The 23,875-nt window shown below is 44.8% G+C and overlaps 1 protein-coding gene across 1 annotated transcript in view; it reads right to left on the bottom strand.

Moving 5' to 3' along the window:
* Positions 1-23,875, bottom strand: part of DNAH10 (dynein axonemal heavy chain 10) — a 49,297-nt gene that overhangs the window by 13,184 nt on the left and 12,238 nt on the right. Inside the window, exons 19-58 of the mRNA XM_050318772.1 lie at positions 22,437-22,913; positions 22,119-22,277; positions 21,697-21,822; positions 21,516-21,618; positions 21,098-21,276; positions 20,291-20,502; positions 19,853-20,009; positions 19,310-19,543; positions 19,082-19,204; positions 18,656-18,889; positions 17,933-18,156; positions 17,133-17,402; positions 16,866-17,049; positions 16,094-16,228; positions 15,617-15,769; positions 14,873-15,061; positions 14,631-14,777; positions 13,982-14,173; positions 13,721-13,839; positions 13,395-13,553; positions 12,966-13,101; positions 12,714-12,836; positions 12,137-12,271; positions 11,608-11,821; positions 11,014-11,133; positions 9,966-10,111; positions 9,439-9,591; positions 8,669-8,929; positions 7,833-8,005; positions 7,382-7,475; positions 6,507-6,674; positions 6,034-6,222; positions 5,478-5,649; positions 4,348-4,551; positions 3,515-3,595; positions 2,917-3,114; positions 2,153-2,314; positions 1,810-1,984; positions 1,222-1,403; positions 345-481 (exon numbers count right to left, since the gene is read on the bottom strand). Of these exons, the coding sequence (XP_050174729.1) occupies positions 345-481; positions 1,222-1,403; positions 1,810-1,984; positions 2,153-2,314; positions 2,917-3,114; positions 3,515-3,595; positions 4,348-4,551; positions 5,478-5,649; positions 6,034-6,222; positions 6,507-6,674; positions 7,382-7,475; positions 7,833-8,005; positions 8,669-8,929; positions 9,439-9,591; positions 9,966-10,111; positions 11,014-11,133; positions 11,608-11,821; positions 12,137-12,271; positions 12,714-12,836; positions 12,966-13,101; positions 13,395-13,553; positions 13,721-13,839; positions 13,982-14,173; positions 14,631-14,777; positions 14,873-15,061; positions 15,617-15,769; positions 16,094-16,228; positions 16,866-17,049; positions 17,133-17,402; positions 17,933-18,156; positions 18,656-18,889; positions 19,082-19,204; positions 19,310-19,543; positions 19,853-20,009; positions 20,291-20,502; positions 21,098-21,276; positions 21,516-21,618; positions 21,697-21,822; positions 22,119-22,277; positions 22,437-22,913 (6,999 nt within the window). The remainder of the gene's footprint in view (positions 1-344; positions 482-1,221; positions 1,404-1,809; positions 1,985-2,152; positions 2,315-2,916; positions 3,115-3,514; positions 3,596-4,347; positions 4,552-5,477; positions 5,650-6,033; positions 6,223-6,506; positions 6,675-7,381; positions 7,476-7,832; positions 8,006-8,668; positions 8,930-9,438; positions 9,592-9,965; positions 10,112-11,013; positions 11,134-11,607; positions 11,822-12,136; positions 12,272-12,713; positions 12,837-12,965; positions 13,102-13,394; positions 13,554-13,720; positions 13,840-13,981; positions 14,174-14,630; positions 14,778-14,872; positions 15,062-15,616; positions 15,770-16,093; positions 16,229-16,865; positions 17,050-17,132; positions 17,403-17,932; positions 18,157-18,655; positions 18,890-19,081; positions 19,205-19,309; positions 19,544-19,852; positions 20,010-20,290; positions 20,503-21,097; positions 21,277-21,515; positions 21,619-21,696; positions 21,823-22,118; positions 22,278-22,436; positions 22,914-23,875) is intronic.

Here is a 23,875-nt window from a genome sequence, read left to right as displayed (position 1 = left end):
TGAACTCTGCTCTGTCCAAATTCTATGTGTTTTCAAGTCTGGTTTTAGTAGACACCTACAAACTGTTTTTTTCTAAACATGTTAGATTATAGAATTCTAACTGAATATGTTCCTCCCAGCTCCTTCAAGCACTGGCATGGATGGCAACCCACATCCCAACCTCATGACCCAACACAGCCATTTCTGACTGACTACCTGCCTCACTCCATCTGCAATAGCTTTCCTGAACACCTCTCTTCAAACACTTCAGGAGGAGAAGTGGGTAGTCTAACAAGTCAAGTATCATCTTTTCTCATCAGGATCCTGCTCCAGCCTCCCCTGAGCTTGAATCCAACACATTTTACCTTTTCTTCCTTGGGCTTGACGTTTTTCACTACATCACAGTAGGTCACCACTGCCTCAGCAAACTTCAGCATTCCCAGCCCTGCTCTGCTGATGACTTCCATTTCAGCAAAGGTGGTGTTGAGATTCCTTAACAGAGCTAAATGGGCAAACACAAAAATACTGCAACTGAGTTGAATTACAGGGAGAAATCCTCAAAGAAACAGCTTTCCCCACCAGCAACACCAGCCAGTGCTGTGACAGCCAGTATGAAACCTTTGTCAGAATATTAAAGACACTCTGACTTTAAGATGGACCTACTGGGCTGTAACAACACAGCACAATATTCCCAGTGTTTTCCCAAGTTCTTTCTCCATAAAGGGAGTGTTTCCAGGAGTTGTTCATTATGTCTGAGGTTCATGGCTTGTCTTCCCTGCAGCAGCCAGGTGCAATTTTGCTCCAAGACCCAAATTCCCATTTTAATGGAAGTTCTCTGGGTTACCCCTTTAGGAGCATGTGCAGAGTTTGGTCCCTAAACTTTAGACCCAGCTTCTTCCTTCCCCTCTGTACCATCACCTTTTCATTGCCAGCACATGGATGAGGCCTAATTCTTCTAAACAGCTAAAAGGAGACAGCAGGTCTGCTCAGCTATCCTTGCCTGCTTTAAAGCAGAGCCTGTAAGACCCTGGGTGAGGTTTAAAGTGGATGGAACACAAGCAGAAAGTCTTTGAATCTGAAAAATCGAGCAGCTCAACACCTGCAGCACCGTGGGCGGTGCTGTCCCTTTAGCACAGAGTGAATCCCACCCTGCCAAACTGCACTGGAAGGATTGCTGCTGACGTGGCTAATCCCATTACCAAGATCCTGTGCTCATTCCAGTCACACAGATCAGGAATTCACCTCTCATAGCCTTCACGTTGCTCCAGGGAATTGCCCTAAAATCCGTCGTCAACAGTTGTCGCAGGAAATTCGTGTCAGCCATCATGGCCTTGGCTGTCTTCCAGTTGAGCTCCTTGTAGCCTCTCATGATGAGAATGCAATCCAGGACAACCTGCACCTGCTTGGGGGGGGTTGCAAAGGATCTGGAAAGCAGGAGAAGGAGACAGTGGAAGAGAAAAAGGAGGAGACAAAGCACACGGTGCCAGACACGAGAAGGACCTGTCAGAGAGGCACTGCAGTACAGGAGCTTGTACATCAAACATGTCACACACAGTGAAAAAGATAACCCAGGTCAGGCAAGAAATTATTAACCACTCAAAAGCTCCAAATTCTTGTATTCAGACAATTTGATCCATGAAATACTAAAGGATGTCAACAGTGGAAGGCCTAGAACCCCGAGCCACGATATTCTTCCCCAAGGCAGTGAAGCAGCTGCCCACTGGGAGGAAAATCCAGAGATTATGAAAGAAAGGAAACAAAAAAAACTGAGATGAGGATCTCTCAGCGAATTTCCCAGAGTTTATGCCGCTGTACATCCAAATGAGTCACCTGAGCTCAGTAACCTCAGCCTTGTCAAGCTTCTCAACCTCCATTTTGGCAGCTTCTAAAATAGGCTTGATTTGATCCAAAGCCTCTTCAGCCTCTGCCTTCTCCACAGCAATGACCTTATTCTGCTCCTGGATCTCGATAGCTTTCTCTTCAGCCATTTTTTTCTTCACCCCAGCTGGGGATTGAAAAGGCAGGGCCATAAATGAATTATTCCAGTTTGTATACAGAACATATACTCATAAACTAATACAGATTTACTCTTTGCTGAAAGTCAGAAATCAGCATCAGCTCAGAGCCTTTGTGTTTACAGTTCCACCGCCTTCAGCAGCTGGAAAGCACCCACCTACTTCTGTGTTGGTTGCAATCTCCTGTAGCAAAGCCTCAATGGCAGCTGTTTTCTCTGTCAGCACAATCTTCTGCTCAGCAAGTTTCTGGTTGAGCTCAGCCAGCTGCACAGCAGCTTCCTTCAGCTTGACCAAGCCCCCATCCAGCCTCTTGCACTGTGCTGGGGAGGAGAAAGGGGAGAAATGATTCATGGGTGGTGTCCCATCACCCAGTCCCAATCTCAGCAAGGGGAAATGTGCTTAGAGGGGCACTGAGAGATTTTTCCTTTCCCAAGGCTCCCTTCCAAGGTGATGGTGATGTCACCTGAGCTGCCACACAGGGGCCTGTGCCACAACCTGCTGTCCATGTGACAGTGCTCATGTTTGATCCTCCTCACTTATTTCAGTGCCACTGAAGTAGGAATGGGAATTGCTGCTTGAGGAAGAACGTCCAAGCTTGAGTGAGACTGAGCAGGTTGCAGATTTAATCAGACTCTTCCCCAAGCAGAGTAATGTCTGGTTTGAGGATTCTGGCTCAGGTTCACACTCAAAAGGATTTGGGGAGAGCCCACTGTTTGACAGAGCCTGAACATTTACATGGAGCCAGCATATTGACTCAGTGTCCAAATCAGATGCCAGCACAGCATTTCAGACAGTGCTGCTCACAGGATTTTTCCATAGTGTGGGTAATATGTGGGATTCTCAGCAGCAGGGTTGTTCTTCTTTTCTTTTTAAAATATTTAAATCACTTATTAAAAAGCAGAAAACATCTACACAGCCTTACCTAAAATGAACTCATTTTTCTCCTCCAGCAATTTTGAGTAAGTGCTGATAAAATCCAGGTAGTTCTTTGGGGTGACGTGATTGATCCGTCTCAGCTTCTCCAGGAACCTCTTGCTGAAATCCCCCACAGATTCATGCACCATGACCATGTGCTCAATCACTGACTTGGAGCTCTCTGGTGGGATCCGTGTGTTGTTCCCTAAAATTGAGCAGAAGGAATAAAACATTTCAAAGATGTGTGGGGTTTTTTTCAGAGCACACCAATTCCAATCCTTCTCATGTACATCTCAGACAGGCACAACCCGAACTCTGCTTTCTGGGGCAAAAACCAAAATCAAGGCAGAGTCAGAAGGGAAGCTCCCAGGGGCAGCTCACATGCTCTGCAGAGCTGGGAAGTTGAACTTTAGCAATGTTCAAAACCTGTTTGATTAAGGAATTACCACCCAGTGACATTTTTTTACAGGGTTTTTGCATCCCTCCTTTAGACTCAGGGTAACAAGGGTAACAAGTTGTGAATTATACAATAACTGCAAAGTAAAGAATTTCTTTCTTAGGCTGTGCCAAGGGTTAAGGGGTTCAAATACTGCCATCTCACATACCCACAATGGACTGTGCAACTGCAAACAAGGCCTGGGCAGGCCAGGGCAGGAACCAGTCAATACCAGTGTTGTTGACGAGACCTTCAAATAAAAGGATAATGTTATCTGCAAAATTCCATGGTAAAACTGGCCCCTAATCTGACAGGGCAGTCCACTGATTACCTTTACTTGCATCAAGAACCTGCAAATCTGTCTTATTTGCCTCCTGCTTAGTAACAGAATTTACCACAAATTCACTTTTGACCAGAATTTTACCAGAATTTACTTTTGACAGTAAACAACGAGCTGTGTCCCCGTGTCCTGCCAACCCCCTTGGTCCATCCTTTAGGCTCTTCCATTCCACAGTCAGGAGCTGCAACAAGATATTTTGGTGCCTGGGCTGGCATTGCCACCCATAAGCATCTTTCCAGTGTCTCTTCCATTTCCCAGGACTCCTTTCAGTCACCTGCTGAAGGGCAACATCTGCCAGGCTCAGGTGGTTTGGGATACAGAAATGTTTCTCTTACCACAGTCCTGGTTTCATGATTTGATACCACACAACCTTCTGCAAACCACAGAGGAGAGGCTGCAGACACTGGCTGTGTAATTCCAGCTCAGTGAGGATGACCAATTGATGTCCAGCTGTTCAGCTGGAAAATGAACTGATCAGATAAATGCTAATCAATAAAGCTCCCTGAGACGTTGTAATTAACTGGAAAAACAATCCTGCACTTCTCAGGCATGAGCCCTGCTCTGCTTGGCTTCAGCTGCCAGGCCTCTCTGTCCACTGGAGACTTTCACTTTCCTGTAAATTTGTATTTCACAGGGGAGGGGCTGAACAGTGCAGTTGATACCTGGGAAATTTCTGCACCACGTTCTCAGGTCGTCCCCAACAGGGGACATTCCCAGGACGATGTGAAGGTTGCTGGCACATTTGCTTACAAAATACTGCCAGACACTCTCCTTAGCTGTGTGCACTCCAGCCTTAGCAGCTTCCTCACCAATCTGACTCAGGATGGAGTCCTTTTCATCATCTGCAAAAAGGGCTGGCACCATTCCTGTAACAGAAGGACAGAAGAGTGTGAGTGAGAACAACCAGGAGGGGAAACCACCTGGCTGGGGACAGGGCAGATGAGAAAGTAGAGTCAGATTTTAATCCTAGTTCTGCCAGAAATGATCCTGGGTAGTTTTGAATGAACCAATTAATCTCTCTGTGCTTCTCCTCCTTCCCACAGATCCCAGGGGAAATAGAAAGGCTGTAATTAGAATGATCCAAGGGAGTTTAGAGGAATAATCGATGTATGTTTGTTTGGGTTTCAGCAACTTACAGAAAATGTCACAAGAGTGTAAAGTGCTTTTAACTCTGAAAGAAAATCTTCATTAGTGTCTACAAACCATCAGTTCACATTTCCATTCTCTCAGTCTTGTGGTAAATACTGTTTAAGTTACCTATGACAGACCAGGAACAGGGCAAGTTAGAACAAGAAAAGGGTTAAGATTTAATACATCTGTTTTCAAATCAGATTGTGTAGGAACTTTTACAGAGAGGGTGGTCACACAGTGCAAGGTGCTGCTCATTTTCAGCTGCTCCACACACTACAAGATGCTAAACTTCAGTTTAGGACTCATATAGATAAATATTTACATCAGCAGTTGCTGCAGTTCAGGTGGAAGCCACTCAAAAGCCAATTGGCCACAAGGGGGGTTTGTGGGCAAATGCAGCTGAAATTACACCTGAGCTTTGGAAGAAATCTGAGACTCCTGCAGCGTGAATGAACCCCCCAGCCTGCCCAGACACAGGGAAATGACTGGCAGAAGCTGCCAGAGAGCCATTCTTAGGGCCAAGATGATTTCAGCCAGTACTGAAAGGTGACTGCAGCAGCAGAGGACACAGGAACACCAGGAACAGCTTGTCAAGGGCACAGCTGAGATTCTGAGTCACAAGCAGACACAGAGCAGGAGTAACTGAGGCTGCCAGTGGCACCTGAAGTCAACATGTTGTTGATGAGTTCCAGGAAACTCTCCTCTGCCACGTGGCCATCTGTAAACAGGAACACCATTGGCTTGTCCTCAATGCCCAGCTTCTGGTACAGGTTTTTCAAATCCTCTCGGAAATTGTTTTCTCCATATCCTCGAACCAAGATGATCTCAAACACCTAAGGATGAAAACACATACTGAGAAGACACAGGTGGACATTGCTCTGAGAGGAACATTCCCTGTCTGATATAATACAGTATCAATCCCAAGGTTCTCCAAGCAGCTGGAATCCACTGAAGTATCAACAGCAGTACTTAGGGGCTGTTAGTTGTTCATTGCCAAACCCATCCTTGTTTTCCTGTCCCCACTGCCAATCACAGATCACCCACAGTCATCATCTTGGACCTCCAGGCAATCACACACTCTGGGTTTCTCTCCACAGGGAAGAGCTGCCAGTCTGATCTTACCCTGACTCACTGGCTTATCCCCACCCCTCATTTAATCCCCGTCACAATATTCCTTTCCTTGCCATTTTTCACTGCAGGGACACGGGGTCACCCACCTCACACCCAGCTGTGTAGGCAGCCAGCCTTGTCAGGGATTGCTTCCCTGAGCCCCCCACTCCGATGAGCAGGGCGTGGCCCCGGTCCATGCGGATGATGCGATGGATACGGATCAGGTGCTCCAAAGCATCATCAAAAAGAACCAGACTCATCTTAATGTTGAATTCATTGTAGTCATCCAAAATCTCCTTCAGAGAGAGGTGAACAGAACGTTACCGGGAGATCAATGAAACAATCAGTAACATTAGTGTTCCTTTCCCATTCCCCAGGGAAAATAAACTCTTGGAAAACACTGCTCACTGTGGAGCTGATCCTCAGCTTTCATCGCTGCAGACCCCAGGGGGATATCCATGCACACACAATTCCATGTGCACACAGGAAGGGAACAGGTTTCCTACAGTCTGAGGCAGGCTCCTGCCCACTCCTCAGGCACAGGGACAGACTCAGGCACAGTTCCAAGCTGATGCATTACCTGAAAAAGAGCTTTTGCTACATCATAGTCTTGGATATCTTCATAAACACGAGGTTCTGCTTCATTGAGTGCTGTTCTGAAATCCCCAAAAAGAACCGGGTCCCTCATGGCATGTTCCAGTTCATCTGTGAAATGCTCTTCAACCAAGCTCTTTATGTGACCCTGCACCTTGAAGGGTATGAAATCAGTCTGTCACCAGAAGACCCAAACACTACAGCCCTCTGAGGTGTATCTTTGTATGTCAGAGGAGAAAGTTTTGGGCAGAAAAATCTGAAGCCATTTTAATTTACCTCTTTTCATCTACGCAACTTCCAAAGCAAAGCAAGTTGCTTACACATAAATAGACTTCACCCCCGTTTCTCTCCTAATTCTCAGGATATAGAACTGGCATCGCTCTCTTTTGTGTTTTAAGATATCATTTGAAGCATATATGTATAATTTTCCAGTTTGCATAACAGCCAAAACTGAGTCCTCTGTTTAAGAACACAGTTCTTATCCTTTTTCCTACTTGATTGTACAGTCACATTCTGACACAATCCTTCCTGAAGGAAAATACTGACTTCAAGTGCTTTCCTGAGTTTTCTCCTGCACTGCTCTCACACTTTGGCTCTTGTACTGCTGCCAACCAATTTTCCTGGACAGGTAAACCAGCTGATACTTTCCATTCCTTATCTGATTTCTTATTCTGCCATAGTCACTTTATTTTAGAAAAAAACCTCCACGGGTCATGTTTTAAATTAATGAGCAATGCACTGATCAGACAAGGCTGCAGTTGGGCTGTGAGACCTGAGCCCAACAGCTGGGAGTGTTGCTATTGCAGATGAATTGCCAACGTAATAGTTAGTGACTACTAAAAATTGAGAGAAATTACTCACCAATGCTTTGTCTTCTTCATTAATCAGCCTGTCATGGAAAACCCTCAGGCACTCATTCCTCCAAACTCTCACCATCTGGGTCACTTTTTGAAACCTGAATTAACATCAGTGCCCAAATGAGCTGACACGATTCCTCAGGCCATACGGTTAATAACAATGACCAAATACTGCACTGATCTTCTTTTTTGCTCTTTTGATTTTGTTCTTTTCATAATAAGTAATTTGCTTGCAATTTTACCTCTAGATAACTTCTTTGAGAAAGATTAATGCATCAGTGTTTGTCCCCAAGAGTAAGAGCACAATTCAGGGTGTTCTACTTCTCACTGTGGCACAGGTTTAATGACAAGTAACCAAATGGGACTGATGTCCTGTACCAAAATACCTCATTTTCACCCAGACTCACCCAAATAAACAAGTGTAGGACCACTGAAGACAATTTTTCTATTCTTACCTCTCTGGACTTGTAAGAACGAGTCCATTGTAGACTCTGGAAAGATCCCGCAGGTTGAAAATGTAGTGGAATTTGGAAGGAGTCGGGGGCAGGTCATTAACAATCCTCTTATAAAGCTCCAAAGTGCACAGAGTGATCTTGTCAGAGATGGCTGAGATTGCCTCAGTAAATGTCTGCAAACATGAGAAAAAGAGGTGTTTTCGTGGGACTGCCCAGAGAGAACTCAGTGCTGTTAAACCCAATCTGCTTCCCAGCTTTTCAACCTGCTTGGAATATTTCAAACACAGTCAGGAATTCTCTGTAGGATGAACATTCTGCAGTTTAAATGTTTTGGGGCAGGCTCCATCTTCACCCTGGAGCTTGCTGAGTGCTCAAGATAACATCAAACTCAATGACAGGAATTTCCACTGTACATTTCCATAGCAGAAAAATTAAATTGCTCTTTTATTATATCTGATGTTGCAGGTGCCTTGCTAGGAATGCAGTTTAATTGCATTATATCAAATTATTCACACTCACTCAGGAAAGAGTTTGCTGATCTTTGTGTATGTGCTCACAGGAGCTTTAACCAAATCATTCACAGGTTTCAACCCATGAAAAGCACCAGGTTTATTAATTATCTGCTGACTTGAATGTTTCCACATTACTCAAGAACTCGTTTAAACAGAATAAAAACCCACTGAGAAAGAGAAGAGGAAAGGAAAGGTTCACATGAGGTTCTGGATATAAAAAAACCTCGATAACAGAAGATTTCAGGTCTTGCAACAACACAGAAATAAAAGTCTACTTAAAACTAAGAAACCTGCTGAGCAACCCTTTAAAAGCAGTGAAATTACCGCAGTGTGGCCCTTCAGGATGGAGAAGTAGATGGAAGTCAGGGAATGTTCAGAGGGAAAAGGGATGTTAAACACACTGAAGAGTGAGATGAACCGAGGGTCCACTTCATTCCGGCCTCCTCCAGCCTTGCCCATGGCAGCGATGAACCCCAGGTCTCGCAGGAATTTACAGTTCATCTCCTTCCCGCGGTCGTACAAGAAGCCCTTTTCCAGCAGCAGCTTCAGCAGGGCAATGGGCTGCTGGGTGCCATACTCATCCACCTGGGGGGTACAGGATCAGGGGGTGAGAGCACAGTCCATCAGCACCCCAGTTCTGCTGAAAATGGGGAAGTGCTGTGCTCCACACTCAGAACGTTCCAGGGACCGAGGGACACTTTGGAAAGCTCCAGCATGGACTGTGAACATTCATTCCAAAGTGTCCTGTGGGAAAGGCTCCTCTCTGAGATAAATTAAATGTACACACCCCTTTCCCCCATTTATAAAGGGACAGGGACCTGCAGCCAATATCAGGCCACAGAAACATGATTTCAATGGCATGAAAAGATGATCCAACAGGATCTCTCTTACACAGAGGGCAAATATTGGAACAGGCAGAAACAACCCCCTCTGGCACATGAATCCAACCCTTCCGAGGATCCTGAGCTGGGATCCAGTGCTGCACTTACCACGAATCCCTTTCACTTGTGATTCAGTGGATCTGTGCATGAAGAGACAACACCAGTGCCACCCCAAGTGTTTCTATCCTACCTTTCAAACTACTGGCAGCTCACCTTTGGCATGTTCATGTCATCCATGAACACCAGGAGACGTTTTCCCATGGGAGGGCCAAAAGTGTCCTTAGTTCGTTTTTCCACGTTTGTCTCCAGGTTTCTCTGGATGTCCATGGATGTCGTACGAGAAGAGAAGTTAATCACCAGCACCAGCTGCAAAGGGAGGGCGTGGATAAGAATGGATTTTTACCTGTTCTTTGTTTTGTCACTATTAAACTCTCAGGTGTACATGAAACGCTTCTCTGGTCCATCATTCACTTGAATTACAGATGACAAACAAAAGTAACTCCCTTTGGTAACATGTTTTTACTTTATAAAATTGAACTGGCACAGGGTGGAATAGGACAAAGCACCTCTGATCCTGCAGGAATCTCGAGCCATTGCCACACTCTGGATCTGCAGGTTGCAGTCCCAGGACTGAGGTCACTCTTGCTGCCCCCAGACTCAGCCTTCCCAACGCAGGTTGAACACAAGGGCAAGGAGTGAAAATGCAGCTTTACAAACCAGGCAAAAAGCCCCCCACATACATTGAGGTCCTTGTCCAGATTGCTCAGGAAGTTCTGGGTGGTTGCTGTCTTGGACGTTCCCGATTCACCGACAAGGACAACCGGGCGTTTGATCTTCACCATCTGCTCCAGCAGCCAAGACGTGCGAGTCGTGTCCACTGTGGGCACTGTAAAAGAGCGTGGACACGAGCCCTGCTTAAACCAAAATGCAGCCCAGCTGGGGAGTTTATTTACAGCACAGTGCTGGCTCACACTCTCAAAGTATTGACGTGCAGTTGCACAAAGACATGATCTGAATTATCGACTCACAGTGCTGAAAGAAAATGTTAACTGCTTAACCAGCTCCTTTCAGCTTTTATCACTGGGATCTTCCAGATATATTAAAAAGAAGTTATCATCCACATAGGAGGGTCATGGTTTGGTTAAGCTCCATTTAATCCCTGTTTCAAGGATATAATCTGGATTTATTTGGATCATAAGCGTTTTCCCAGAACTCTCCAGAGATGAATTTTTTCCATGTGAATAGCCTGGCATTAGGAGCAAATTCAGAGATCCCAGAATTATCTCTTGTGTCAGTGAAGTTAACCTGTGCTTGCTGGAGTATTACTGTAAATTAACAGGCCTTCATTTGTCCTGAACTATGAAAAGCTCCTGTCACCATTCTGCAATGCTTGAAGTAACAACCAACAATGGCCCTAAGAACAGAATTTTTATCTATTGAGTATCTGGACCACTGAGCTGATGTTTTTCCTAGAATTTCTGGTACAGCAAACAGTGAATCATCTGCTATTCTGGCTTGTGGAAGGCATTGTTGGCTCCTAAATAAGCCTTATGAACTGAAACAAGCTTTCATCCTTTCCTCATTCCTTTATTACACTGTGAGCATCAACTCTGTTACTATGACAAGAATATTCAAGAAATGGATGTTCCTCCACAAGAAAGTGAACCTGAGGAAATGACCTTCAGCAGAGAAAGAGGATGCCTCATGTTAAATGCCATGCACTCAGTGGTGACACATTACAAATTAAATTAAAAGGTAGATCATCACTGTATTTTATCTTACACTCACCTAAAATGTCAAGAAATTTCACTTCAGGGTTGTGAATATATTCAGGAACAAGCTGCATCCAAGGTACCCACTTCTTTTGAGATCCATCAAAATGAAAGTCATACAAAGTTGGCAGCTGACCTGCAAATCGTGAAGAAATTGCCATTTTTCTGGGACACTGAAATATCTCACAAGAAAATAATCTGAATGAGATGAAAATGAAGGGGAAGAATCTGGACCAAGCTGGGCAACACTTTGTTCTGTTTGCTTGTCATTAACCCACTAAGGCATTAACCAAAGTTCTCCTAGCCCAGCACCTGGATCACACTGTTGCTTTTTACCACCTTCCAGTGGCTTTTCTTTCACATTTTACTTTTCCTTTCACTGTTTATCTCTTCAGCTTGGCATAGAAAAGCACTCCTCTGTGAGGACAGAGCAGTAGCTGGGAGTCATCCAGCATCAACATCTCCAGGTGGTTTTCAGTGATAGTCTCTCAAAGAGCGGATTTTGCAGCCAGGCTTAGCAAACTGGAAGGAAGAACAGTGCTCTGCCTTCATGGAAACTCTTTCCTAATATAAGCAGTGGAGTTTGGATTCAATTATGCCAAGATCCTACCTGGCAGCTCCCCTGCCTTGGCCAGGGTGTTGTCATCCTTCGCAGTGGACATGCAGGAAATGCGTTTAACGTGTTCATCGAATTTAACTCTCCCGGCGTCAAGAAGGGCAGCACCTAAGGAACAGTACAAAGCTTCCAGGAAAAAACACTCCAGAACATCAGGATCCTCAGGCTGTACCAACAGGACTTCCAGCATCACAGTCAGCTGCACAACCTGTTGGAAAAATGACAAAACTCTAAACAAAACTGTCAGTCAGGTGGGTGAAACATGAGAACCCGGCACATGTTTTCGGCTGTTTGTTTGCTGATGTTTGTCCTTACAGGTGAATCTCCTGCTGTGTGTGTTAGGGGCAGTAGAAGAGCACTGTCAGGAGCTGACTGGTTTTGTGTCTCATGGTGCTCACCACAAGCAAACTCACATTTCAGCACAGACTCTCCTCCTGTGCTTTCTTTGGGAAGATTAAACTTTCTCCATCGTTCCATTTGCTTTTTAGCTAAACAAGTTCAGCCTTCACTGTCTGTTTCTTACCATGTTTAAATCTGTCTGAGGAACAATGGTCTTCAGCCTTTGTCCCTGTTTGCCATCCACAACTCCCTCCACAATCATGTCAATCAGGTAGGGCACGTACTTTTGGAAGAGACGGTTCAAGTCCATCTTCTCTTCCTGAGGAACAAAAGGGACAAGAATTCAACACACAGAAACCTGGAGAGCAAATTCCTGACAGCAGCACTTCCCATCAACACCTGGCTGAGCAGGTATGATTGTTCCTGAAAGGATCACTTCTACCAAAGACAGGGTACATTGTATGGACTGGGTTTTCAGCAGGTGAAGATCAGCATTCACCAGGTGACAGCAAGTAAGTTGTCTTATTTCAGCTCCCTGTGGACTTGAGTGTTTAAACTCCATGTAAGAAACAAGGAGTCAAGCAATCTCACTGTCAACTCTTTGTTCTTCACCTCTCAGAAACAACCAGAAGTTAGAAAAGATGGGAATTCCCTTTAGGCCTCTGCTGCAGGTCTAGTGATCAGATGTTGTCAGAAAATCAGGCTATCTGAAACTCAGTGTTTAACACAAATTCTTGCTGAACAGGTGCAGAAATTCCCACCTCTTTTTCTCTTCCTTGGACCCACTTCTGCCAGTAGGGCTCATATCTCAAATTTTTAGGATCTACAAAGACCATTCCACAGCGGGACACGGTGGCAGGAGATGCATATTGTAAGTCACCAACCTACAAGATAATCACAGAATATAATCACACACTTAAACAAAGAACAGCCACAGCAACTGCTTTTCAGGCTTTAAAGCCCCATCTGTCTCTGACCCTTCCCATGTATTAAATGGTGCAGTGATTCCTTACCTCAAACAACAGTGCACAGTGGGACTGCAGTCTGATCCGCTCCCCGTTTGCCAGAGTCAGTAACTTGTTGTCATCCATGACAGAATTCATGTTCTCCACCCAGAGAGCATCCACATCTCCATCAAAGAGAATGTACCTGCGTACGAGAGCCATGGGGCACTGCCTGAGCTCTGATTTCATGAATATTTCAGAATTCAGAAGTGTCATCAGTGGTGTGAGTGTCAGCCCAGGTGTTTGGAAGCCCACCACTCATCTTTTAAAACTGCATCATTTCCCTGAGGCTAGAGACTCAGAGGAGGAAGAAAAACCCCTGGATATCTTCTATTTCCTTGGGATTTCTCTTTTAAACAGTGCAGCATCAAGTATTAATTTTTGACTGATGTAAAACTCAGCATCTAAAAAGCATCACAAGGATTTCTCACTGCCCACCTTCGCTCTTTCTTGTCAGTAGGCCTGTTGATATCCCGGAAAATGTTGGACAGGACTCCGTCTGTCCAGTCCCGTGTGACGGGGTCGAGGATCCCATACAGCTCAATCACACTCATGGCTTTGGGGTTCAGGATGTAAAGCTTTGTCAATAATCCCAGCCTAAAGAGACAGCAGGAAAAGCACAGTAAAATCACACAGTGCCATCTCCTGTTAATCCAAGCAAATCCTCTGGGCAGCTGTTGACCCTGCCATGACCAGCCAGGGCTGAGCAGCACAGTCTGTGCCATTTTACAGCCTGATTCCCACGTGGCAGATTCCACACTCACTTGTTTTGGGCCCGGCACAAAGTGTTAATGACAACTGACTTGCCACCTCCGGTAGGTCCAACCACCATCGTGGTGTGCCGGGTCAACATGGTCTCGTACATCTGAACTACTTTATCCACCTGCAAAATAAGGATTGACTCAGGAGACTCTTCTGGGGATAAGATTAGCAGCTGGTCTATATCAGATCCACTCCACAGTGCAAGAATGCACCTCCAGCCCAACGTTCACAACAAACATTCAAGCAATCAACACTTTTTATACCTGCACTGGTAAAACCACATAACCCCGTTCTTGCAGCACGTGTTCCACAGCGTCATTGAAGTCAGGGTAGCGAACTCGAGGGCAGTCCAGGCCAGGGAACAGGTCAGAGATTAAGCCAAGGAAGAGAGGAACGTCCTCAAACACAAATTTAGGCAGGTTCATATCTCGTAGAGCTCTCATTAGTACAACTTCCTGGACAAAACATAGCAAAATCCATCTTTACCAAACAGCTAACCAATCATCCAAAGTGAGGTACTTCAAACATCTGTAAAAAGTAGTGCCTGATTATTTCAGCACAGCTCTGAGAATGTGTTCTTGGCATCAGTTACTCGTGGAAACAACAAAGGGTGTTTTTGAAAGCACTGTTCAAAAAGCAGCTTTTGCTCTTCATTCACAGACACTCCTCTGGCTATTTGCATCCTGGACTCAACAAGAAGTAAAATACCTCATTTTACATAGATTTCCCTACTTTGACTCAAGTTCTGATGGCAACTTGCTGGCAGAGAGCATGATGGAACTCAGTAAGAGCCATGTGAAATAATAAGACAAGGAACACCAATTCTCCTATTTCCAAAGCAGACAAACCACACCAGATAGGTAAAACACATCCCTTTCCTAATGGAAAACGTGAAAGCAGCAGGAAATCTACCTCACTGAGGTCTGCTGATCCTCTTTTCAGCTCTCCAGCCATCACCAACACCGACTTGAGGGCCCGCAGTCCAAAATCATAGTGATGCTGTTTGGAAAGCTGTTCCTTGGCCAGCTTGTAAAGCACCGTCATCTTCTTGGCAAGGACCTGTTTGAGATTGAAGCTGGACCATCAACCAAACACCCCAGGCCATGCAGATGTGGGGGTGTGCACAGCTGTGGGCAGCAGTAACACGTTCTTACCTTGGCCATGAGGAAGCCTTCAGAGAAGAGCATGATCTCACAGATCTGCTGCAGGTCTGGCACAATGACAACCACGGGCCTGAACAAAGCCTTGACAGACTCGGGGAGCTCGGTGCGACCGGCATAGCCAGGGTTCATGGTAATAAAGATGCCAATCCGACTGTCAAGGGTGATTTCCTGCCCTTCAAACTAAAGGGAACATCATTAAAGTGAATTAGGAACTGAAACAAGCGGTACTGTTGGCTCAAAGAGAAAAACAGCAATACTTGAGGCACCCACTTAGGACAAAGTGATAAAATGTTTAGTTTTTCACAGTCATCCAGACACAAACAGTGAGATGAATGGATCTTGGATCTAAACTTTAGGACACTTCACAAGCCTCAATCAAATTTTCTGTCTGAGGGTTTTGAATTCCAATAAACAGCAGCAAACAGAGCCTCACAATCCACATCAAGTTACTCCTCTCCCTAATTACTACTATGCTATTATCCCACTTACTTACTATTATCCTATTAGGATCACTTTTATCCCACTTCACAAAGGAAGAACCAAGCAAAGGATTAGGAAATCAGCAAGGATTTAACATCTTCCAAACCCAGAGCAGATACGGTGGGGTTCGAAATGTTCAGCACAGACAAGTTAGAGAAGCAGCAGCCCTTCGATCTAATGAAGGGGTCTAACCCTGCCTGTTGGCCTCAAAACCAAGCTCAGCCTTCACAATTGCTCTTCTTTTTCCATGTTTACCTGAAATACTTTCAATTTATTCATCAAAGCACTTCGAATAGTCTGAATCTGAGAGGAGATGACGGAGAGCACGGAAGCGTCGATGCGATTGAATTCATCGAAGCACCCCCAGGCTCCACACTGGGCAAGGCCAGAGAAAATTTTCCCAACTGCCTGAAAGGAACAACAAGAAAAATCAGCTCTGCAATGAATATATAAAAACATTCAGCACCAAAAAAAAATGTGAAGGGTGTTAAAACTCCTAATTGCTGGGCAAAACCTCTGGATATTTATACATTGCTCCTTTGATTGAAAACACCTGAAATTCCACCAGGAACTGATTCAAAATAGACATTTTTTGCTACATTTCATCACCCAACAGTATTGTATCTCTAAGGGAGGTACTTGTGCAGCAGTTCAGAGCATGTCCTTATCCTGGGCACTGAAAAGGAGCAGGAAGTGGCATTTTATCAGAGGACACAGATCTTTAACTCTTACTTTGAAGTCCATGCCTTCTCCACAGTTTGTCACTACACACAGCAAGCCCAGTGCTTTGGCCAGGTCCTTGGTGGTTTCTGTTTTCCCTGTACCTGCTGGCCCTGCTGGTGCTCCTCCCAAAAACATGGATAGAGCCTTTGGAGATAGACCAAAAAAAAAAAACAAAGCAAAGCTTGGATTAAATTTATATTTAGTTGGTAGCAAAAGTTTCAGTCTAATCTGTGAATGCATCCTACATTGTCTTTGAGGCAATGAGGCAATGATAGCACAGCTGATTTAAGGATATCAGTGTTCACATCAGCACCTGGGAGATGGCAGGAGGAGGCAACAGAACAGTGATGTGACTGTGTCGAACTACAGCAAGGGCTTTGTAAGGGTAGAAAACCCTTCTGGAAGATTTATGGTGAGGAGATCGGAGCTTGTTTCACTTAGAGAGACTTTCCTGCCTAGAAGAGGCATCTTTCCCAAAGACAGTTTTAGAAGTTTTCTCCTCCTGCATTCCAGAGAAACTCTCCCTGGTATGAGAAAAAGACAAGTCCTGCAGACATGTCAAAGACCCCCCAGAGTGGAGGGCCAGGGCTGATAAAAGCCCTGAGAATAACAGGGGATGAATCTTCCCCCAGGCCCGGCGTTTGAAACACCAGTACGAGCAACGATCTTTTAAACTCAGTCTTCTCGACTCTGGAAATAAATTTCCCTACAATCCCTCCACTTGGAGATCCCTGGGGGTATCTTATTGCCAAGCAAGGCTCAGGTGAGTGCACAGGAGTACCTGGGTGAGGGTGAGGTAAATGCGGTCGGTGAGGGGGGTGATGACGAGCCGCCCGTTCAGCCCCATGTACTCGTAGCCGTAGGAGAAGGTGCCGGTGCATTGTCGCACCGTCAGCTCGTCCGGCTCCCGCTCCCAGTAGAAGCGCAGCTGGCTCTCCCACTCGAACTCCTGAGCCTGCAGGATGCTGCCCAACACAGAGGCAAAGCAGGGACGTGTCATCGCTGCACTGGGCGTTCGCTCAGCGCGTGGGGCTCAGGGTGAGTTTACCTGTCCCTCACGAATATGTCGACGATGTCTCTGGCGTGAACGTCGATGATGAGGACGGTGTTGTATTTCTTCCTGTCGTTCTTGCTCAGGGGCATCGTGATCCGGGTCACCAGGTCGTCGATCTGCTGGTGCATCTTTTTGGCGTAAAGTTTCATCGCCTGCTTCTCTCCCTTCTTCACTTTCCGGAAGACGTCCTCCACCTCCCACGTCCACCACACCTGGTTAGCAGCCAGCACCATCATGCCTTGGAAGAGCAGCATCCAGTCAACTCTGTGGAAAACATGCACAGTGAGAGAGGATGAATTACTGTTTATCTTAAGGGACTGATCAGGAAAGAAAAACCAAAACCAAAACCAACCAACCAACCAAACGAAAAGTTGCTCCTGTTTTCCTGTTTCTGCAACAACTACAACACGAGCCAAACTTTTCAGAGATGTAGAGAATTGTACCCAGGTATGCTGTGGGATTTCAAAAGCCTAGGGAATAATCTGAGAGAAAAGCTGCCTATTCCATGTGTACAATTACCAACTGGAATTCATCGTGAGAAAAACCTACGGAGCACACACCACTGAAAATAAAACCTCAAGACTTAGGAAATTAGATATGAGAGGTAACACAATTTTCCTGGTCAATTAAAATAGTGCACATGCACGTATTCCTATCCCTCCACGTACAGAAATACAGAAATACAGGTTAAATTGTGTGTGAATTAAAAAACTGAGTCTTAATTTTTCGGTATCGCTCCAGCTTCATCACAACACGTGAGGTGCCTGTGTCATCCTTGCCCCTGGGTGTGTCACCTGCTTCTGTCCTCGCAGTAGCGGAAAATGGCCTCCTTGGTGAGGCGTCTGTTGGTCCTTCTCATCTCCTCCAGCACTGCTGTCATCCAGTTCTCCACCCTGCCCACGGCAGGGACGGCCTGGCGGAACTCCATCACCTCCTTCTCGGCCGAGATCATGGCTGTTGCAATCTTCTCACCGCTCTCCCCGTCCTGGAACCTCAGGGAGGCCACGTTATCAAACATCTGAAAGGCAGCAGCAAAGAAATTCACTGGAGTTTTAGAAACGGTAGATTCCAGGGTGTGAGGGTGTCCAGCCCCATTTCATCTTGAGACAAGAGTCTGTGGGCTCTCAGGAGAAATGGAGATGGATTCTAAGTAATCAAATACAAACGCTGACACATAGCCCAGCATCCCAACTGTAATCAACAAGATAATCAGGCCCAAATAACATTGTTTTGGTTTTTTTTCCCTAGAAAATAAAGATCTATGAGGAGCTACAAGAAGGTTCTTTAGTGGTAGATCATTCTGGTGTATTTTGAATGTTCCTCCACCAACATTCCTCTGCTGCTGGCCAGGACAGACTATCGACCAGATTTGATCCAAGATGCTGCCAGGATGCTTTTTGTGTGCAAAAAATATTAGTGCACCCTTAGGAGCATGTACAGTGCAGTCTGTTAAACATCTTAAAGTCTGTTTAAACTTCTTAAAATCCCAAGGCACTGTGGGCAGCCAGACACTGCACCTTTATCATGTGCTCCTGGACACACAGGGGGTTGCTGCTGCCAAGGATGCTCAGCAACTCATCGTCAGATATAAAGAAAAATCTTGGGAAAGCATTTCTCTTGGCATCCAAATAATCATTCAAGCTCTTCTGACACTTCTCCAGCACATCATTGATGTGATGGAGGTCTGACAGACGATTGGGGACCTCACAGCACGTTTTGATTGTCGGGTCTTTCACGGTTTCCTCCATGATCTGCAGGGGGAGAAAAGGCAGTTTAGAAAATACTGAACAGTAATAGGTTACACTAAATTAGGTTTCATTAGTGACAAAGCACACAAGCAGCACGAGCAGTGCAGGTTCTTACAGAATCAAAGGTTTTAAATCATGGTTTTCTGTGGCTGCAGTGCTGGATGAAAACATGCTGATCACAAGTCAAGTACTTGCCTCTTTAAACATTTTGTCTACTCTGTCAAATATTTTGACCTCCTCTGGAAGCTGTGACCTGATATCTCCCCCAACAAAGATGCTCTCCAGGTACATCCATTTCCTCTGAACCGCTATCCAGATCTAAGAATCAAACATTACCATCAGAGAATAAAAAAAAATACAACAGAAAATGTCTGATTATAAAGTAATAAAAACTAATTATCCAATCCAGCACTTTCCTCCTACCTCAGTTACTTCACTAATCAGGGACAGAGTTTTCTCCCACTGGCGAGCACTTGAAAGGAAAGGACCCACGAATCGACTGCCCAGAACACTCTGAAGGCTGACATTGTTGTCATCCAGGATCTCCAGAATTTCCTCTGCAGGTCCCAGAATGAAGCCTCGTTTTTCAGTGCCCTTGATGTATTCCAGTACAGTGAATTTCATCTGTTCCCATGTGTCTATTATTTCCTTCATTCCCTGCATGAGCATAAATGATGCATCTTTTAATCTCCAAAAATTGGACAACTATAATCTTAAGCAAAAAAATGTAGCAATTAATTCAACCAAATTTTTGCAGAGATTTTCTAACTGGTTTGTAAAGAAAGGCCTATTTGAAAACATGATGGGAGCAACAGAATGGATCCCTCTTGAGCTCCTTTTCATGGCAGCTACCTGAAGGTGGCCAAACTCACTGTCATGACAACTTAAAACTCTCAGATAAAACTCCAGACTGATGTCATCCTTGCCTTTCCAATTTCATTAGCATTTTATAATTTACTACATCACCTTCTCAATGCTGAGCTCTTTAACAGCAGTTCCAACAATGTCACTGATAACATCCTTGTGTCTGTGAAGTTCCATGGCAAACATGTTCTCCAAAGTGAACGTTTCTGTTTTCATTTCAAACTTTGTTCCTGTTCTCTCCATAAGATCTTGCCAATGCCTGTTTTAAATTGACACCTCGATTGTACCAACCACCAGACACAGTAAAAAAAAAACAACTGTAGTTTAACACACAATAATTAAACCATGTTTAAACAAGAACTACTACTTTGAATACCCAGAGTATCCCAAACACTGCAGTCACTTGGGTTGTTGTTACACAAATTCATTCAAGCAGAAAGTGAAGTTCCAAACTCCAGGACGTGCCATGACCCCAGGAACGGAACCAAAAAGTTCTAACAAACCACATAAAATACTGGTGTTCAATGAATCAAAGCAAACCTTTCTCTCAAAGCTTCATTCTTCAAATCAAGCAGCAGAGGGATGGAGTCTCGAAAGGCCTTCATTTTGGTCTCCAGCTGCACGGCCACGGCCATGCTGCGCACGGGCCGGGGCAGCTTGCGCAGGGCTTTGAGAAATCCCTCGATCCCTTCCTGCAGGAGCTGCACGTTCAGGTTTATCCACAGTGTCTGAGACCATTCATTCTTAGCTGCCTGGGAAGGAAAAAAAGTCATATTTTGACCCTCCCAAAAAACCAATATTTTCAACACAGTCAGATCTCGAGATGACAGTCGGGATGCAGATGGAATTGTATTAACATTTTACAAACAGAGGAAAGGACAGGTTCATATCCAAGACACATTTACAGTATGGAGAACAGGAGAAGCATCCTTTAGAGCATAATTTACAGGGCATTTTAATGCTGGAAAAATAAAACTTCCTAAAACCTAGTCAAAGCCTGAGATACCCATTGTCAGCTGTACACATTCCATATCCAAAAGCAGTTCCACTGAAACGGTCAGGAGGCCTCATGCAGTAAAGAAGTGCCAGCCAATAATTATTAGGGGTAAGGAGAAGCCTGTTCCTATCTGCTAAGAGAATGTGTTTGGTTCTGTGGAGACAAATCAGTGCTGCACTTATATAATTCAAATTATTTCCCCATGATGGCCAATTACAGGGCACAGCTTATTCCATGCAGAGGTTTTGACCAGAGCTGACAGAGGACAATGCAGCCCCTTCCTCCCTGCCCTTTCTGAGTGTCTGTGCATGATCACAGGTGTGTCTGTGCAGACACAGGGTGATACTCACTTTTTGTGCTGCATAAATGTCATAGACCTGCCTCAGAGCTTTTGCATCATTCTGTGCCTTCATCAAGTCCGGGTACACCGTTCCCGGCAAGCCTAAAAGTTTCTCAGCACTGCCCAGTTCCCGGGACTTTTTTTCCAGTCTCTCCAATTCTTTATCAAAATTGGCCATGAGTTCCAATCCTGGGAAAGGAGAGGATTATTTTTTTTCTAGATAAATAATCCCAGGATTCACGGGAAATAAATAAGACAGCATTTGCAGGCAGTCTGAAGAAGTTCTAGCATTAAAAAAGTTCACATTCCTGGTTGATGAGTTTGTATGTTGATAAGGAAAACACAATTTTCTTGCTTGACATAAAATTTGAATTATCCAAAGGCTAATTATTTTCAAGACATCACTCCACACACATCAATCCATTTACCTTTATCAAGATCATCCCCAACAGACCCAGGCCCCTCGGTCAGGAGTTTCTGAAAGAAATCTTCTGTCTCTTTGCTGTAGTCCTCAATTTGTTGTTGTGTAACCTAAAGAGAACAGTGTTTAAATTGTGTTGCTTTCCATTTCTGTGGAATCTCTTTTTCAGTATTAATGGCAAAGATCACCTTTGTGAATGTTTCTTTCACACCTCCTTTCCGATCCATGTTGCGATCGAGCTGTGCTGCTTCCAGGAAAAGAGTCTCCCACTCTTCCTGAATCTTGTCAGCCCTCTCCTGCTCTTCTTTAGCTACCTACAACAAAACAAGGAGCATCTCTCACAAGAAACAAGGAGTGCCGAGGCAGTGAGGAATTTGTGACTTCATAAATTTGCAGAACACAAAAGCAGCTGAAGTGACCCCAATCCCACGCCACACGTCCACTTTAAAGCAGACACAGATTTGAGAAAGGGGGACTCAGCAATCTCCAGACATGCCTTAGATACTCTAAGTCTGTCAAATGTCTTAAAATGAAAACATTTATTCATTCACAAGCGAGGCATTTGAGCCCTTAGCTCAAATCTGAACTGTCTGATGAGAAATGCACTTACTGGAATATGGTACAGTGCGAGAGTTCGGTATCTCTCCAGGATGTCCAAATATTTCAGCTCCACCTCGAAGGACATGCCTCTGATCTCCACAAAGGAGCTAAGGACAACTCTGAAATCATCCAGGGTATCAGGAGGTCTATTGACATTCTCTGATAATCTCTGTAAAAAGTAAAGATAATGTCCACAATCAACACCGACGAAGCAATTAGGCAGAATTATAATAATGAGTCAAACACAGAACACAAGCAAATAACATGCAGGTTCATTTTCAGTCTATGTGATAAAGATACTAAAAAAAACCAAACTGCAAACACTTACCTGAATCTCGTCCCTCAGCCTGACAAGTTCCTCTCTTGCTGACTCATTAAGCACCTTCCCAAGTGAAATCATCCAGCCTTTAGCATATTCCTGCACTGTGAGGGCTAAAGGAGCCAGCTGAAGCCTGATAAACTGCTCATCTTTAACCAAGGGCTGTTGGGTCACTTCCTGAATGACCTTCAGATAGAACTGCAAGTGTTCATCAAAGGTGACACAAGGAGGCTTTTCTGCAGCCAACCTCTCCAGGACTGCGCCTTGGTCTGATTTCCACAGCGGCTCGTACCTGTTCCACTGGCTCAAATACTTGCTGAGAGAAGCCAGGACTTTGTGGACATTCTGGGTGACGAGAACAGCCTGTTCAATCAGCAGGGGGCTCTGGGAGACGTCACTGTAGAAGCTGAAAGTGACAACTTCATCTTTCCTGAGGTGCTGAGGGGGGCACTCGATACACGTGCCGTGCATCCACCGCACGAAGTGCTGCAGTTTGCGAGACAGGGTTGAAGAAGTTTCCTTGTGGAGTCGTTTTAGTCAAATCATTCACAGAATCATGCAGGTTGAAAAGCCCCTCTAAGATCATCAGGTCCTACCATTAACCCACAGGACTGTCAAGATCCCCACTAACCCACGGCCCCAGGTGCCACATCGACACATGCTTTAAATCCCTGCAGGAATGGTGACTCCACCACTTCCCCAGGCAGCCCCTGCCAGTGCTTGACAACCCTTTTGGTGAGGAAATTCCCCATTATTTAGGACACAGTGGAGTGAATTATTTCTCAAATCAATCGTTTTTCTGACAGCATTACACTTCCCTATCAACTTAGGAAGAGTTATTTCATCCCAACAAAACCTTTCCACGCATTACTCATCCTGCCTCTAAAATCTCTGCTGAGTTCCAATACAGGGGGACAGAGAGGAGAAGGAATTGGGTCAAAAAGGCTGGATACAGAAGTAGAGCAGAAGAGCAAATCAGAGCACAGGAAGCACATCTAATCTAATCTAATTTACTCATTTCAGATGGACTGCTTTCTCCATCAGCACAGGGCAAGAACACTGCTGCAATATTGGGGTTTTTTTCAGGAGAGCAGTTCAATATTTATGCAGGGAAATATTGGTGCATCATTGCCAGCAAGCTGCACATTTCAATCTAGATATTTACTGTCCTAGATGTGTCCTAGATGCCCTTCTCCAACACTTCCTGAACTGTTTTTCTGCTGCTTTTAAGGAGGGATTTCATGTAGAGAAGGATTCTCACTTTCCTTATTCCACCAGCTTATTCATACATCAGGAAGCAACATCTGCAGTGCAACCTGAAAAGTATTTCCTTCTGATATGTGTTGAGTTATGGAACCAAATCATGTCCTTACACTGGCAAAACTGCTAAATAGTAACAGATAATTCTGCCTGAGTAAAAATTGCATGAAGCTTTATAGGTGTTCTTT

The sequence above is a fragment of the Myiozetetes cayanensis genome, unplaced genomic scaffold, assembly GCF_022539395.1.
Source record: "Myiozetetes cayanensis isolate MyiCay16 unplaced genomic scaffold, myiCay2020 scf21, whole genome shotgun sequence".
Lineage (NCBI taxonomy): Eukaryota > Metazoa > Chordata > Aves > Passeriformes > Tyrannidae > Myiozetetes > Myiozetetes cayanensis.
This window is presented reverse-complemented; position numbering and strand designations above follow the sequence as displayed.